Below are 18072 nucleotides of genomic sequence, written 5' to 3' on the forward strand. Positions count from 1 at the left end.
AGTTCTGATCATTCTGAACTCAGCAGTTCTGAACTTAAGAATATTTAGGATCAGACTGTTAGAGACATATTGAAATTTATAGCCCGCTTTTAGCCAATAATGCACCTTCACTCGAAAGTAAATTACGCTAAATTCAGTGGGAGGCTCCGAAGTAAAAGAGCATAAAATTACATCACTATAGACCATACCCTGTGCCTATAAAATGCTTGAATAACAAGCAGAAGGTTGCCGGTGCGAATCCCACTGGTACTATATCGGGCAGCCAGGAGCAATATAGGAAGATGCTGAAAGGCATCATCTCACATTGCGCAGGAGGAGGCAATGGTAAACCCCTCCTATATTCTACCAAAGAAAACCACAGGGCTCTGTGGGCGCCAGGAGCCGAAATCTACTCGACGGCACACTTTATCTTTAATTCAGTTTCAATGGGTCGAGACGTGCCTAACTTCATGAGGTCAGGATGAGTCATCCAGCCATACACCACTTCCAAGTAGACACGTCAAAGTCAGAATCAGAAGATATTTGTGCTTTACGTCGTAAAGAAACAATCCACACAGTATTAATTTTGTTGTGCCCTGGCGTTTGTCAGGGCACAACAAAAAGGCAACATTAGAAAATGCCAAATAAAATTCGGTGGGCGAGCATAGCTTTCCAAAGTGTGGAAACTAACTGCAAGGAGACAGAGATCGTGACTTCTAGGTTTATATATTCAATTCAATTCATTTATTAAGATAGGAGCCAAGCACAAGGTTTATATATGTGATTTCTTCGGTAGTGGGTGGTATACAAATTTATTAAATAAATAAATGATAATAATTATAAATTTCTCAATTTAGAGACCATATTAACCTCTGCTAACTTGGCAAAGAGGTACCTTTTAACATGGTGATTCTCTATTTAGCAGGGGGAGAGTAACTAGCCCTATCCACCCCCAGCACAGTACCTCCAGTGACTGTTGCTGGTGTCTATCTTATGTTTCTTTTTAGATTGCGAGCCCTTTGAGGACAGGGATCCATCTTATTTATTTGTTATTTCTCTGTGTAAACCGCCCTGAACCATTTTTGGAAGGGCGGTATAGAAAGCGAATTAATAATCAATAATAAAAATACACATGCAAAGGGATTTGAAGCTGTTCTTGAAAGCGCCTCTCCTTTATCTCCATAAGATTACTATCCTTTAGGGAAAATGATCCCGTGCTCATCCACAGCCGTAAAGCGACCACTGCTCCAAGATATCCACCCCCACCCCATTGAGAGGAGAGCAGTCGTTGCTCGGAGGAGGCCCTTTTCGCTGAAGAGTCCCAGGAGCGCATGGCCCCGCCCTCCTGTCCCCTCTCCCCCGCCTCTCCCCGATCTTTTCGCTTTCTCCTCCCCTCCCCTCCTGGGGAGGGTGACCGGGCTCGAACCCGGAAGCGCTTTCCCTTCCTGGTGACACCTCACCAGCCACCTCAGCCGGAGGAGTGAGTGAGGTGGCTCGGCGCGAAGCTGCTCTAGAGCCCGGAATTTTGCTCTCGGCGCATGTTCTGCCGGTGCCTCCTCTTGGCTACTGTGACTCGTCTTCGTGCCCCGACTCTTAGGCTCTCCTCTCTCGCTACCGCTTTTTTCCCTTTTCCTCGGCGCCTGCTCCTCCTCATGAAGCCGGTGGTTGTCTTCGTTCTCGGTGGGCCCGGCGCGGGCAAAGGGACACAGTGCGCCCGCATTGTGGCGGTAAGGACCAGAGGGGCAGCATCTAGTCCCTCTCTCTTTTCTCCCGCCCCTCGCTGTAGTCTCTCAGCTGGACTACAGCTTCTAGCAAGCAGTGCGCCGGAGCAGCGCTGGACACTTCTTCAATCTTCGCGCTAAGGGCGACGGGAATTGTAGTTAATAGGGTTTCTTTTTGGTCCGGGCGATTTTCAGGCTGCTTAAACTGATTTTCACATCAGTGAAAGTCCTAGACCAAGTGCATGGTTCGGAGCCCAAAACTAACAATTACGTAGTAAGCAGTCAAATAGATCAGCTTATTTTGTCACACTTTTTGAGAGTGATAAAGGAGTCTTAATTTGTCACCAAAATAATTAGGAGGGGGAACCTAAATCCCTCTGGAATGCCTCTGGGGAGATAATTCCATACTCGAGCTTAGTGAACTGAGCCAAGACCAATAGGAGTTAAAGAAAGTAAGTCCTACAAAAGTATTGTTCGGTTTGGGGGCACACATACAATAATAAATTAACCTGGGGCTTGTCGATATTTCATGTTGAGCAGACTGAAAGGTGTTTGACTGACATGAACCCCACAAATTGCGTTGCCTGTGAAAGGACTAGGAATCTACAAAAGAGAATTTATGATATCTGTATGAAATGACAACTCTCAGGGTTCTTTGGGAGAAACCATGCCTGTTGGATGTGGAGCTTTAGTATAAAGTGTAAATGTGCCCTTTCTCTCTGGGGCCTATTTGTGCTTTCTATGCTATTGACCATAGTATCCTTCTGGAGTGGCTGGCAGGGTGGGGAGGCACTGTTTGCAGTGGTTCCATTGCTATCTTTCAGGCAGATTCCAGATAGTATCCTTTAGAGACTTTTCCTCTTCAAAATGTGAAATTTTTCATGATGTCCCTCAGGACTCCATATTGTCACCAATGCTTTTTCCATCTACATGAAAATCACTGGGAGAGATCATCAGGAGATTTGGTGCAGAATGTTATCACTATGCTGATGACACCCAAATCTATTTTTCCATGTCAACATCATTGGGAGAAGGCATAACCTCCCTAAATGCCTGCCTGGAGGCAGTGATGGGCTGGTTGAGGGATAACAAACTGAGACTGAATGCAGATAAGGCAGAGGTACTTATTGTATCTCAGAACTCAGGACACGATTTTGATCTCCTAGTTCTGGATGGGGTCACACATCCCCTGAAGAAACAGGTACACAGTCTGGGAGTGCTTCTGGATCCAAACCTCTCCCTGGTGTCTCAGGTTGAGGCAGTGGCCAGAGGTGCTTTCTATCAACTTCGGCTAATACACCAGCTGCATCCGTTTCTTGAGATAAGCAACCTAAGACCAGTGGTACATATGCTGGTAACCTCCAGACTTGATAACTGCAATGTGCTCTATGTGGGGCTGCCTTTGTACATAGTCCAGAAACTGCAGTTGGTACAGAATGTGGCAGCCAGGTTAGTCTCCAGGTCATCTTGGAGAGACCATATTACTCCTATATTAAAATAATTAAACTAGTGGCCAATCTGGGCAAAATACAAGGTGCTGGTTATAATCTATAAAGCCCTAAACAGCTTAGGTCCTGGAGAACCTCTTCTTCCAGAGAGGTTTGTCTGCAGTTACCACTAGCTCGTCTGGTGGCTACACAGGGTGTGGCCTTCTCTGTTGCTGCCCTGAGACTCTGGAATGTGCTCCCTGCTAATCAAGTCCCCTGATGTAGGCAGGGCTTGCAGGAATGGTGACTGCAAACATAACATTTTAATTTTTGTTAAAAATAATCTTTGTCATAAGATGTAAGTTTTCTGGCTGCATTTAAATCCTGAACAGGTATGAATCGTGCTGAATTTGGATGTTTAGTCATTTTTAACACAGTTTAGTCATTTTCTAGTTTTTCTAGTCTCCCAGCATGTAAGTAGTTCCTTATTTTACTTAAGTAACAGTAACCACACCCATGCCTAAATAAAGTAATATATTGTTCCCTTGGAAAACAGTGTCTTAGAATGTGGGAGGATGTGTAATGCTTGTTTATCTTTATGTACCTTTATGCTTTATTACACTAGGAGAAGTGATATCTTTTTACCCTCTATATAATCTGTGTACTGTATTGATTGTATACTGATAATGACAGTACACTCTGGACATGATACTTAATTCTTCATTTTAGTTTTCATTTAATTAGTGGAACAGAATGATGGATTTTGGTACCTTATGCTTTTGGAGACCATAGCTGTTGCATTTTGAAACTTCTCACATGCATGTAAAACTGCCTTGGTGAACATATGGAGCCAAGCCATTGTTCTTACCCCTGTCTGAGCATAATGAAGTGTCAGTACTACTGCAATACTGTTAACTATAGAGCCTTGTTCTAAACATCACACAGAAGTATGTCCCACTATACTTGATGGATGAATGATCTGGAAAGTAGTATACAGGGTTACTACCATGCTTGGAAATACTCTTGCTATTTGTTTTGCAAGACTTCTTTGAAAAGCCAACAACACTGGAAGACATTTAGCTGAATTAGTAATGTTCAAGGTGGTGTTTTTTTTTGAAGTAACTATTTGTTTTCAATCATAATTTAAATACTTCAGCCCAGGGATTCTTTGGGGGTGGGGGGTTAGGGAATGGGGCTTCACCTTGTGCACGTGCTCCCTTCACCATGGGGAGAACAAATGCGGAATCTCTTTGGTGTATTTGAACTTCCTGATTCTGTGAAGTAAAACTTGAGGCCTGCACCCAGTCTATCCCCAAGCAGAATGAATTCTAAGCAGAGAGTAAGTTTACCTGTACAGGCAGTAGAGTTCACGGATTTCAGTGGAACTGACTTCCAAGTAAGTGTGCATAGGACTGCATCTTGTTGAAGACAGTAACATGCAAACCAGTTAAGCCATAGTCTGCTAACTGAGCCCACTCCTGTCTGCAAATAATTCATGTTAAAAATAGATTCTTCAATTGCAGACAGAAATGTTGCATGCTATTTTGATGATTTGCAGGGTAAGGTTTCTGAAAGCTTTGATTTAGTTAATAGCATCTGTAGTTAATATTTAGAATTACAGACTTGTATAAATGCAGCATTCATTTAAAATAAATGGTAATAAGGATGTGGTGCACACAGCTTGGATACTTAAAAAAAACAAAACAGTAATCTTGGCATACAAGGTTTTGCCTTACATTTCCTTAAATCTTATGTGTGTGTTTGGGCAGTGGGGGTGGGGGGGATCCATAAATTATGCTAAATTAGCAGAACCTTTTTTTGCCCAGAGATTTATATATTGGATGGTATAAAAATACGCTAGATAAATATATTTAAATTGTTCATGTTTTGCCTTCTGTTGATGAAACATCTACTCTGTGTGCTAGCCAAGTTTGAAAATTCTAACTTCAGAACAGCATATGGTAATTAAACAGACAACTAGGATACTCCATTTTCTTCCTGTATTGTTTGCCCTGAATATCACTGCTGCCAAGCAGACTATCCTGAAGCTGAATTCAGCTTGGAGCTGTATTTGAAAATTCAGTTATATTTTAACTTGCTCTTAATTTACCTAGTAATATTTGTCTAAGATTTTTGTCTGTTTATGGACTTCCTGCTGTATGGAACTATACTTCTGTGTTTATAATATAGTATGTATTTGTTATTATTGAAATAGTTCTTAAAACAGTTTACATAGCAAAAGGTATAAACAAGCACTTACAGTCTAAAAGCACACACACTCTTGTCTTGTTTTATGCTGGTTTAGGACCGTAATAAAGCTGATTGATTGACTGATCACGCACAATGGAGGAGATGCCAGCAATATCCACTGGAGAGACACTATGCTGGATTAAATGGTGACAGTTGCTTCTCTCCTGCTAAATATAAGGGAACAGAACCCCAAGTGAAAGATGGTTCTTTGCCCTCTTTCCTCTACTTGGTGGTGGTGGTAGCAGCAGTAGCTGCTACTCCTGTTCCTCTTTCTCACAAACTGCTGCCCCCTGCCTGTTCAAAATGCAGAGGGTGCAGGAAGTTGGAGCATCAGGAAGCATGTTCCATCATTTTCTGCTGATTGTTCCTTGCCCTCTGCCTTTTGAATTAGCAGATGGCCCAAAATGGCCGGGAAGGAAAAGGGGTGAAGGACAGTGGTGGTGCCTGGCAAGCAAGTAAAGATGTTTGGGGGGCAGCAGCAAGTCCTGGAAGGATGAATGAGCTAGTAGTGGGTACACAGAGGCAGCCAATCTTCTGCCTCCATTAATCCGCCACTTGAGGTGATCATCTCACTTCATCTTATTAGTGGGGCATGCCTGCGAGTGTGAGATTTCTTACAATGAAAGCACTTAATATGCAGTCTCTAACTATGATGATGGTCTCTAAAAGGAAAAGGTTCTCTGAGCTTTATGTTGTTTGCATTTTGGCTTTTATTTATATGGTGATAAGCTAAAAGAATGTAGTATACTTACAGTTTTATAAAAAGCTAATTAAAAATGTGAAAATGTTTCCTTCCTCAGAAATATGGTTACACCCATCTCTCTGCTGGTGACCTTCTTCGAGATGAGAGAAAGAGACCAGGCTCTCAGTATGGGGAGCTCATCGAAAGTTATATTAAAGATGGGAAAATTGTACCTGTTGAGATAACAATCAGCTTGTTAAAGCGGGTAAGATTAAAAAGAAAATTGCCTTGGGAGTCCAGTCTTTTGTGAGAAGCTAAAACAAAATATTAGTGTAACTTAATGAAAAATTCCTTTTGTTAGTAACTTACAGAACATGCCAGACAGATGGATTACTATTGTATATCTTGATCTTTTTGATAAGATAATACTTTCCACTTTATGATTGTCACAGTCCACGGGTAAGTAATTCACATCTCTGTGGGGTACAATGTATATTAATGAGCTCTTCACTTAGTTGAGTAAATTAATTGGCCTATATAGGCTGTAGAGTGAGTGTCTCATTCAGTCCTTGGAGTGCCAGGCTATTCAGTCTCAAATCCATCTGGCTTATTCCTCCAGTAGAAGTCGGTTCTGTTTAATGTTTTTTCAGTGGATCAGTATGTTTATTGTTGTAAAGTTTTTACCAAATTATCTTTAAGATTTTGTGGGAAATATATGTTCTGTACTGTATACCTGTGACATATGAAGTAAAAAGTTTCTAATTTAGGGGGGATTCACCCATATTGTTGTCTGCAATAATATTTTTTAATCTGAGCTCTGTGTTTTCCATCAGGCTATGGATGAAACCATGGCAGCCAATGCACAGAAGAATAAATTCTTAATTGACGGATTTCCCAGAAATGAAGACAACCTCCAGGGCTGGAACAAAACAATGGATGGAAAAGCAGATGTATCTTTTGTTCTCTTTTTTGACTGTGACAATGAGGTAATTGCAATATCGATATACTTGCAGTTTTCCTGTGTGCTTGTGAAGGAGGACAATGCACAATGTTTTGTTGCTGACTGTATTTACATATAATTAGCTGATAATCGGAAGAACTGAATACTGTATTGCCTGAAGTGTAGGTAATTTTGTCCACAGTCATCTGGCATTCACAATTATCTGACACTGAGAGAAAAGTGTCAAGACATAAAAATAAGTAATGACTTTGGAAGAAATGTTCTGTTAAAATACCATATAGCATACAGAGGTGTTGGTAGCCAGAACAGAAATATTGGTGTAGAATCTGGGAGATTATATTTCTTATTGGAGCAACTATTTATTTATTTATTTCATTTATATCTCCCTCCAAGGAGCCCAGAGCGGTATACTACCCACTTAAGTTTCTCCTTACAACAACCCTGTGAAGTAGGTTAGGCTGAGAGAGACGTGACTGACTCAGAGTCACCCAGCAAGTCTTATGGCTGAATGGGGATTTGAACTCGGGTCTCCCCGGTCCTAGTCCAGCACTCTAACCACTACACCATGTAGTTGATCCAGTATAGTAGTTGATTAGGCAACAATTAATGCTTACTAAGGTTGACTCAGCCTTCCATCCTTCCGAGGTCGGTAAAATGAGTACTCAGAATGTTGGGGGCAATATGCTAAATCATTGTAAACCGCTTAGAGAGCTCCGGCTATAGAGCAGTATATAAATGTAAGTGCTATTGCTAAGTGCTATTGCTACTAGCTTATCCCGCACAGAACATCTTCATGCTAGGACTTTATTGCTCTCCTTTAAAGTCCCGCCACAGCCCCTGCTTTATTGCTCAGTGTCAGCCACTCCACTCACAGCCACCCATCCCCTCCCCTCCCCCACTCTCTCAGCTCACTCAACCGCCAATCCCTCCCTCAACTCCAGCTTCTGGCCTCTGATGCCCTGCCAAATCTCCTCATGAGGAGGATGGCCAAGCCAGAGCAGGAGAGAAAGCCAAGTGCCATTCATGCAGGCCAGATGGGAAGCCCCAGCTTGGCTGTCCTCCTCGTGAGGAGACTTGGTGAGGTGTCAGAGACTGGCAGTTGCAGCTGGGGGAGTGAAGTGTGGCTGGGCGAGCTGAGGAAGTGAGTGAGTGATGCCACTGCTCTTTCTTCGGCCCTCCTGCTCCTCCTTGGCAGCAGCTGCCCCTCCATCCACTCCTCAGCCCTCTTACTCCGTGCCTTCTCTCTCGCCGAGTGTTGTCAGAACTCTCGCAAGATGTGCCATGTACCACGAGATTTGCTACATACGCCCTTAGCCTTTTATATAAAGAGATAAACAAAAATTTGGACAGCATCTCATCCTGAATTCACATATATAATCCATAGCTTGGGTTCATTGTGGGCCTTCAAGAGAGCCCTTAAAACCTATTTGTTTGGTCTGGCCTTCCAGGGTTTTAAAATGTTTTAGTAGTTTTAAACTTTTTTAAAAAATTTGTTTTTGTATTGATTGTTTTTAAATTGTTGTGCACCGCCCAGAGTGGTGGGGCAGGATACAAATGTAAATAATAAAATAATGTGGGAAGATATTTTGGCTGGTACAGTGCTAGTTTGTTATACATATACTGAAATTTAGTAAATCATTAGAATGCAAAAATATTTTCATCACAGTATGTTAAACTTGTTTTAGAGATGGTTCCCTGCTTAACTCCCTTCCCTTTCCCCTTTTCTGATTGCAAAATGTAATGGTTTAAATGGCTGTACATAGGATCTTTTTATTTCAAAAGCATCTTGCATATGTACTCCAGTAGCCTCTTAGCTAATCAGGTACATATCTATAGGTAAAACAGTTCTTATATGCAAAGTGTTAAATATACAATTCTTTTCCTGCTCTTAAAAAGCAAAATAGTTTGTCTGCTGTTTGTGATTTCAGATTTTGATAACTCTTTTTCATTTTTGTTTGAAGATATGTATTAACCGCTGCCTTGAAAGAGGAAAAAGCAGCGGCAGAAGTGATGACAACAGAGAGAGTTTGGAGAAGAGGTACAATTTGCACACAGAATTTCACTGTTGTAGACTTCCTGATGCTTGACAGTGACATGACCTTATTTTTCTTTCCTCTAGAATTCATACATATCTAGAGTCCACTAAGCCCATAATAGACCTCTATGAGAAGATGGGAAAAGTTAAGAAAGTGGATGCCTCCAAATCTGTTGATGAAGTAAGTTTTATAGAGAGGAGCTTTGGTGTTGAATTTTCTTACAAGAGTTGCAAGTCATATGCATGCCTCAGAGGTCTCTTGCTGTCCTTAGGATACAAATTAACCCACAACTGTATTCAGTTTCAAATTGAAACTGAGTAGCTTCTCTGTTCATGTAGGAAATCCTCTAGTTAATTTTATATCTGGTAGTAAAACAGAAGAGAGATCGGACACTCAGGCGACTTATGCCTGTTTGCAGATCATTAATTTAGAACATCTTAACCTGCTAAGAGCCCAGCCATAAAATTTATTCCACAATAAAGCAGAGAATTATATTTGAGGCTTCTAATACCAATACAAAGATACCTGACATCACCTTAGTAGATGATGGTGCCTGTCTTTGACACCAAAACAGTGGCTGTCAAATACTGTAGTAAAGCATAGGAGACAAATGCTCCGGTCAAGCATAACAGGAAAAGGGTTAGTTTCCACCAGGATCTGAGACCAGAGTATGATCTTGACTTGATTCAACAAACCCAAAATAAACCCATTTCAAACTCTGATTCCAGATCCTGACGTGAACAAATCATAGTTAAAACTAACCAAAGTTTAGAGTTTGGATAATACTTGGAGTTGTGGTTAGTTTCAAGTCAAAAGCTTTCTATCACCTCCATCAACATGCAAAGCAGGACAGGAGCATCTGAATCCATGGCTTGTTCATATAGTGTGAAACAATGGTAGTTTCCCTAGTTGAGACAACAAATGGAGCTGTGGTTAGTTTAAAATTGAAAGCAGAAGATTTTGATCTCCTCCTTTTGGCACATGAAGATGGGGAACATATGAATGAAGGACTCTCCATGGCTTATTTATGTAGCAGGAAACCATGATTTCCTGTTGCATCTAACTGGACCAAAATCTTGATGTAGCATGCAAGTGCCGCATGGTGTAGTGGTTAGAGTGCCAGACTAGACCGGGGAGACCCAAGTTCAAATCCCCATTCAGCCATGATACTTGCTGGGTGACTCTGGGCCAGTCACTTCTCTCTCAGCCTAACTTATTTCACAGGGTTGTTGTGAGGAGAAACTTAAGTTTGTAGTACACCGCTCTGGGCTCTTTGGAGGAAGAGCAGGATATAAAATGTAAAATAATAATAAATAAATAAAATAAAATAAGTGCTATGCAAGCAGCTTTTTCAGAGCAGGAAGAGTGCAGGAAAAGGGAAATCTGCACCCCATCCTGAGGCTTGTGCACCCTGCCTAACAGGATGCCATGGTAGTCAGTGTGGCAGAAGCCTTTGCTTGCAGTCTAGTTACAGCAACTCAGAATAGGGATCAGGCTGTACATCTGATTGGGAACTCTTTCAGGTTCTCATAATAGATTCCAATTCTTGCTCTGTACTGTAGCTGATAGTAAAGTTCTTATATCTGTATGACCATCAAAGTAAAACTGAGGGGACAATTGATTGGATAAAGACATATGTAATCCAAAAAGAGAACGTACAGTGAGTCCCTCAACCTTGGTGTGAACCCATCAAGTTCCCTAGTAAGTTAAACACTAATTCAGCAGTCTTCTCCATGCTTCATGTGAGGAAATTTTTTTTTGCATACCACTGTAGCAGATTATAGCCTTTGTCTCAGAGCAAGTTCACGTGAGAGAAAGAAATGCTGAATCATCCCTGCTGAGCTTTCTGGCAAAGGCTACTCCTAAAACTCTTCTTTACTTTTGGTAGGTTCAAAAATGGCTGCCGCTGCCACCCCTCTCAATTGAACCTCCCTGGGTTTGGGGTGAAATTCCCAGGGAAAACTTTCTTTCTTTTGCTATTGGAAAAGTGCAAAAATCTTCCACATGCAAACTTACACGTGGGGAGAAAACTGATAGTTGCTGAATGTCTGTGGATGTGATTGCACCAGAGGGGGAAAAAAACCCTTTCAGCCCTTCCTTTTCTCCTGAATTAAAAATCCACTCAGAGAGGCTTTTAGAAGAAGAAAACAAAAAGAAAACCATTTTATTCAAATGCTGCAGACAACTTCCGTCTGTGATTTTCTCAGCTTTTAGTTACATTTAAAAATACTCAGTAAGTTACAAGAATACTTCAAAAAGCACCCCAGATGAAGTTGGGGTGGTGCACTTTAAAAATCGTGGTTACCCAGTTGCAAGGAACAGGTATGTAGGAAAATACAAAAGCACAATTAAAACTTAGTCTTTTCCAGTGCCCTGGCTGGAGAGGCATAGGTTAGTGTTTCTTAGCTTAATTATGTTGCAGATAAACAATAATAGTCCAGTATCAGGGATATATAAAGCACACACAAAAGAAACAGAAAGTCTAACACAAAATCTGACTAAACAAACTTTCCCTAAAATAAAATTCCCAAAGCCAAAAGCATGGCTTCCTTTGTCTTGAACTCACCAAATCCTGCATGAAAATTTAAGCTGCCTGTCCTCCTGGCTTCCCAGAATAAGCAGAGGGGACATTCTCCTGCAGCCAGTTCTCATGGTTACATGTTCTCCTCTCTGCACTCCCAGCCTGTTTCTTCTAACAAAGAACTCTTCTCTTCCTCCCAGCAGCTCTCTAGGTCCCACTCACCTGGTGTGCTGATTGGCTGAGCTCTGGAGTTCATCAGCCTGTCAGTCACGACAGGGTTCACTTCCAGTTAACTCTTTAAGGGAGAGGTGGATGATCACTACAGCCACATGTACACTTTTTAACAATATATATGTTCATCTACTTAACACAAAATAATAAAAATTGTTTTAACTGTTCTTGAGACATCATAGGTATCAGCCAGAATTCCTCCCCAAACCAATTTTTGTTCCCATTTTGAATATAGGATCATATTTATCAGTGCTGCTGCTTTAAAAATGTTACTTCTAGCTTCACACATACATGACTTTGGCTCCCTGCTATACCAATCTGCCTCTGTTTGGTATTTGTTCCTTGAATTGCCCTGACAAACATTGTTTGTTACAAACACTGCCCTGGGGCCTTCGGATGACGGGTGGTATGAAAATATAAAAAATAAATAATATTAGTATCTTCTAGTTTCTAACAGTTAATTTAAGTTCATGTTTTTGAACACTTCTAAGCTTGCAGAATACATAATATATTCTTATTGGCGTTGCATATAAATGTTGTTACATAATGTCTTTCTCTTGCAGGTTTTTAATAAAGTCGTGAACATCTTTGATAAAGAAGGCTAGCTCTCTATAAGAACACTTTTTTCAAACATGCTTGAATCTTCCTTTAAGAGCTGCTACTATAGTCAGTTTTTGTAACGGTGATAAAATACACTTTTTACAATATTTCTGTGTTTAAAACTGTTTAAAATGGATAATTATTTGAAAGTATCATTTAAAATGTAAATTAAAAGTGGCTTGTCATTAAGGTAGATACATTCAAACTGAACTGAAGCTAGTAAGGAACTTTAAATACGGAGCAAAGATAGCAATCAAATGCTAAACTTAGTTATTTCCAGGAAGCATGTGGCTAACCTCTTTCTGTTGTATGCCTTTCATAGGCATCAATACTTTTTTCTATTGCCAAAAGCCATGTTATTTTTAGAATCCCATATACTGAAATGTAAATATAAGCAAAAGCGCCCATTTGAGAGAGAGAGAGAGAGAGAGAGAGTGTGTGTGTGTGTGTAGTTTTGGACCAAATATAGGGAAACTATGGTGGTGTTTTTGTGTTTTTGTTTTTACTTATTAAAAGATCCAAGGGGTCTTTCCTTTTGAATGACAGGCAGTTTCTGCAGACAAAATCTTAAGCAGAGCATGTCATTTTGATTTAGTATTTCTTGCCTATCTGATTACTAAAAATAAACCTTATTACACACCCCAGTATTGGGCACATTGCTTAGAAGTTAAGTGGTTTCTCATATGCATGTGCGCGCACACACACACACACACACACACACACACACACGCACGCACGCAATTGCGGAGAAAGGAGCCATTCTGCATGAAGAAGGGCAAGTGACTTTCTCAGAGAATGGGGATCTACAGTATCAGGAGGTTACAAGGATTATGTTTTATGACCAGTTGGTCACATACTGATTTAATGTTGTGTTTGTGGAACTACGTTTCCCGTGTACAATGGAGGACTTTTGCTGATCCCTCTTTCTCTGATGCCTCCCATATGTCCCTGGGGGTTGGGGGTCCCTCGGGGCATAGTTTTTTGTGGGGCATTGGGGGCAACAGAGGGAAGGAGGGAATCAGTGGAATCACCCCTCGCTTTGTGCAAGTGGAATTATTTTTGTGAGTTTGATGTTAGGAAGAGAGCCAATGTGTTTAGAACTGAGGTGTCATATAGGGACAATGCACTGTAGATGTTTGTATCTTCTCAAGGCCTATATTACTTGCATATTTGTGGTACCTACAGGTTTAAGAATTTTGAAGGAGAACTTTGAAATCTGGTATGTGTTTGAGAGCAGCTATTACATCAGTTTCCATCTGCTGTAGATTCTATTTGCATGATACAATAATTCTCTAACATTTTTTGTAACAACTTTTAAGTGGAATGCTTTTTTAATATTCGATGACTTGAAATTTGTTTGCTTGGGACAGGAAGGAGGGGAATATTTTTATGATTGATTCTTTCCCCTAAATTAGTGTAATTTGAAGTACAGTTTGACTGACGTATGCTCTTGAGATGGTTTGACCAATGTAATATATATTGCTGAAATTAAATATATTAAATCTTGTTTAAATTTAGTGCAGTGCTGGTGGCAGAAATACATTTTAAATAAATTGATAATTGGATGGGAAAATATACTAGAGTGTGTTTGCACAGCTGTTCTAATTGCACCTTTATTAAGCTTAAAATATGTGCAGAAAAAATAAGGTTTAAATATGTATTGCTTCAAGCATCATTGGACAGAGCCTGTAGGTTACATACTTTTTAGGTTTATCCAACTTTTTTTTTCTATTTCAACAGCCATTTGAACTGATTGTGTTTACAGCCATGAAAGATTCTTTCTAATTATGTTTATCTCACTCTTGATAATAGCATTGGTATTGCTTTATTTTGACTTTAATGAAAATAGAATTAAGAAACTGCAATTGACTTTGCACATGCTTCACTGTACTTCCCCAGAAGTACAATTGCCAGTATGAAGATGTCATTCCAGGAATGAGATAAGTGTGCATTAGAGTACAAAGCAGTACAAAAAACTAGTACAAAATACATTGTGGGAAACTGCAAAATTGAAAAATGCTGCTACTTTATGGTTATCTTTGAAGAAGATAACCTCTTGTTTGGGTGTGTCACCTCACAGTTTATTCTAGAGCTGTGAATTTCAAATTGCCTACCTTCAGGGAAACATTTGTCTGTCTATTTATCTGTCAAGGAACTTCTGCATGTTGCACAGGATTCTGAGAAGCACTTCAGGATTTTTGCTGAGGTGTTGCTCCATGCAAACTGAGTGCAGCCTGTCACACACATTACATAGAAAATTGTTAATGCCCGACAAACTGTCTTTCAGAGAGGCTTATCCACCCACCACAGTCAGTTTTCTTACTGAAAAACCTCTAATAAGCTTCTATGGAACTACAGGTTTCCTGGGAACGCTGCTTAAAAACCGCTGTTCTAGAGGATGAATGAACTACTCACACCTGGTTCTATACTAACAATCACTAATATTGATTAGAATCATGGTGCTATACAACTTTAATAGACATTGAAAAATCTACTCTTCTCCCTTCCTGTTGTGATTAGGAGTCCGTGTAATTTAGTTGTTTTTGGAAACTTTTTTACGACCTAAAGAAGTGCATTTGGAAGCAGGGCTCCTCCTTGCTGAAGCAATAATAATGCAATGATGTGTTGATAGTGATAATTTCTTCACAGGGGATGAACTTGGTTCCTGTAAGCATATTGCTTTATTCTGGTAGGTCTCCTCCTCAATAGTTATGACCCTGACATCCTCCTCTGCCATGGCTCTTAGGGAAATGGCACAGCTATTTTAATACCTGGAAGGAAATCTCACTATCTATTAATATAGAAGACACCCAGTCCTTTTATTTACTCTCATGGGAAATGGCACGTAACCAATGGACATTAATCCCACTTTCCCCAAGCACAAGCAGGATTCAAAATGGATGTTTATTAAAGCTTATGCACATTTGAAAACCCCAATGGAGCTCAGTGGCTAGGATGATTTGGAGCCGAGAAGCAGCAGAAAAAGGCTTAACTGCCTCCTCCCTCCCTGCTACATCTTCACTTTGAATTGCTCTTGAAGCAGCTTTTCTTTTTTAGGGGAAAAAGAGTGAACTGTGGAAGTGGGGGTGGAGGGTAGAACCTTCTTGAAGTAGTTTTTCTTTTTTTCCAAAACTAAAATACACCTTTGTCTATAACATTTACATATGCAGCAGAATGATCTTGTGGCATGCTAAGGGGCTAGAATGGATAGCACCACTTCAGATTGCAGTGGGGCATCACACACACACAATGCAACTAGAAAACCAGCACAGTAGGTTGGGCTACAACCTTGATATATTAGATTTCTAATTGCATTGAGTTTTCTACGTAGGGGGGTATTCAGAAGTTATCTGTAATCTCCAAAATAGCATAGCCCATTCTACTCTACCATTACATTTTGCTGCATGGGTAGACCTAGTCTTAGTTTCGCTCTATGTTGTATAAATCACATTTTTGCTGCCCTCTCCCATGTAGGGCATACAATCCCATTGTAATGAATACCAGAGCGAGAAGAAGAAAGGGAATTCAGCAGAAGTCAGGTTTAGATTCAATGAGGCATGGCATGTGCTCAAAATGGTTCTGCGCATGCATGGAGTAGGGCCTGAAAATCCCCAAGAGAGTGAATGTGCACGTGCAGAACACCTTGCACATCCCTTTGAATCCTCACTTTTACCACTCTTCAGCCTCCTTCCATATGCAGAAACATTGGTTAGAATGTGCTGAGGGGTAAAGATCCATGATCCTGTTTGTGTGCTTTTAAATATACCAGCATAGTATATTTACTAAAGTGTTATCAACAGAACCTTTTAGAATATCATTCTATAAAAATAGACATCATACAAAAGACCTATACTGTATTAGTATAGCAGTGTGTGGATTTTAAGAATATTAGTGGCAATAAATGTAGCTGCCTTCTTGCGATATACTATCTGTGTGCAAACTGAAGCAAGGAAAATAGCTATTGAAACTGTGCTACCAATACTGAATTTCAGGGTAATTGTGCTGTCTGAACAATTGGAATAGGTTATTTGTGTCAGTCCCTCATTGCCATAATGCAGTGTTTTTCTCCAAGCTGACATTCTTGTTGTGTGTGCCCCATTTTCAGCAGCCATAGACGAATGTATAATTCTGTTTAGCAGCAAATTGTAGAAAGCTTCTAAAATGTTCTCAAATAAAATTTGTTCCAAAATAATGTGTTGATTCATTGTCACTCAAGTTCTGCTATGTAAAATGAAGTTATGAGGATATGTCCTAAGCATATGAATCAAGCAATCCTGACTTGAGAATTGTAGTTTGTTATCATGTAAAGAGAGGAATAGGAAGTGGTAGATTCCTAGGCATAAAGTGATGAGGAATTACATCATTTGATGGTCACTGCCATAGCTTTGCTGTAAAGCACTTCATTATAGTGAAGTATGATGTATTCTCCTAAAAGATAAGTTTCCAGCCATGGCCTTTCCTACTCCTATTTTCCATGCCCATCACTAATCTTCATTTTAGTTTGCTTTCTTCAATAAAACAGATAAAAGCAACATAAAAAGCAGTTGTCCACTTTCATATAGGCTGCATTCACACGTAACTGGAGGTGAAGGGGCCTCTGGTTTCAATTTTGGAACATCTGAATGTGGACAACTGCAGTTAAGAAAGAAAATGGACCAGTAGCTTCCTCCCCGGACAGTGATTTGTACCTTCATTTTGTAGTGAGGTCTGCTGCCTGGACTTCCAGTTCCGTTGTGCCAGCGTTATGTCCAAATGCTGGCACCGCTGTCTGGTGCTTGTCTCTCACCCTCTTCAAGAGACCTACTTAAGAACCTGACTTGCCAAAGGCAGAGGCTGCAGGGAGCAAAGGAACACTGGGAAATCTGTGGCAGCTGTGGCTGTTTGTTGAGAGTTTGCTTGTGTCTCACCCTCTTCAAGAGATTATTTTGAGCTCAAATTTCTATTTCTGAGCCATGAAATACAATTTTTGGGTGCATCAGTAGTTTTCACTAAAATGATAAACCTATGTCTGTGCTGTAACAAATAGCAATAGCACTTACATTTATATACCGCTTTATAGCCAGAGCTCTCTAAGCGGTTTACAATGATTTAGCATATTGCCCCCAACATTCTGGGTACATATAATTATAAACCTATGTCTATGCTCCCCTCACACCTTCAGATTACATGTGGAAGCTTATAAGGTAGAATGTTCCTCCATACAAAAAATAAAATAAATCCTTTGTGTAGAAAATCAGAAAATTGTGTAGAAAATCAGCTCTATCTAAAGAGGGTTTCAGTTTTGTGTTTTGGTATGGAGGAGGATTCAGTCACAAAACACCCACAGACCTGCAGTTTGACTCAGTACAGCCCAGTGAGCTTGGTTTCAGAATACCCAACTTAACTGTCAATTATTGTAGTAAATAATAGAGGTGTGCAGCCTGTGTACTTATTTGGGTTTCATCTGGAAGTGTGCTTTGAATAAACAAGATCTGGTGGGCCACTGTGTGAAACAGGATGCTGGACTAGATGGGCCTTGGGCCTGATCCAGCAGGGATGTTCTTAAGATGAAGTGGCTAACATCCAGCACAGCTTTACACATCTGTAATGCTACATTGCAGGGCTGCTCCACCCTTCAAAGGCCATGTTGGGGTTGTGCAAAATTGGTGGTTGCACTCAGTGCTT

At 40.4% G+C, this 18072-nt stretch overlaps 1 protein-coding gene across 1 annotated transcript; it reads left to right on the forward strand.

The window, feature by feature from the left end:
* The first annotated feature begins 1277 nt into the window (after positions 1-1277).
* On the forward strand, positions 1278-16600 carry CMPK1 (cytidine/uridine monophosphate kinase 1). Its single transcript, XM_053245597.1, has 6 exons — positions 1278-1706; positions 6178-6324; positions 6893-7045; positions 8982-9058; positions 9140-9236; positions 12372-16600. Exons 1-6 carry the CDS (start codon positions 1518-1520, stop codon positions 12411-12413), a joined length of 705 nt encoding a protein of 234 aa, XP_053101572.1. The 5' UTR covers positions 1278-1517; the 3' UTR covers positions 12414-16600.
* The last annotated feature ends 1472 nt before the right edge of the window (positions 16601-18072 follow it).

The sequence above is a fragment of the Hemicordylus capensis genome, chromosome 4 (assembly GCF_027244095.1).
Source record: "Hemicordylus capensis ecotype Gifberg chromosome 4, rHemCap1.1.pri, whole genome shotgun sequence".
Taxonomy (NCBI): Eukaryota; Metazoa; Chordata; class Lepidosauria; order Squamata; family Cordylidae; genus Hemicordylus; species Hemicordylus capensis.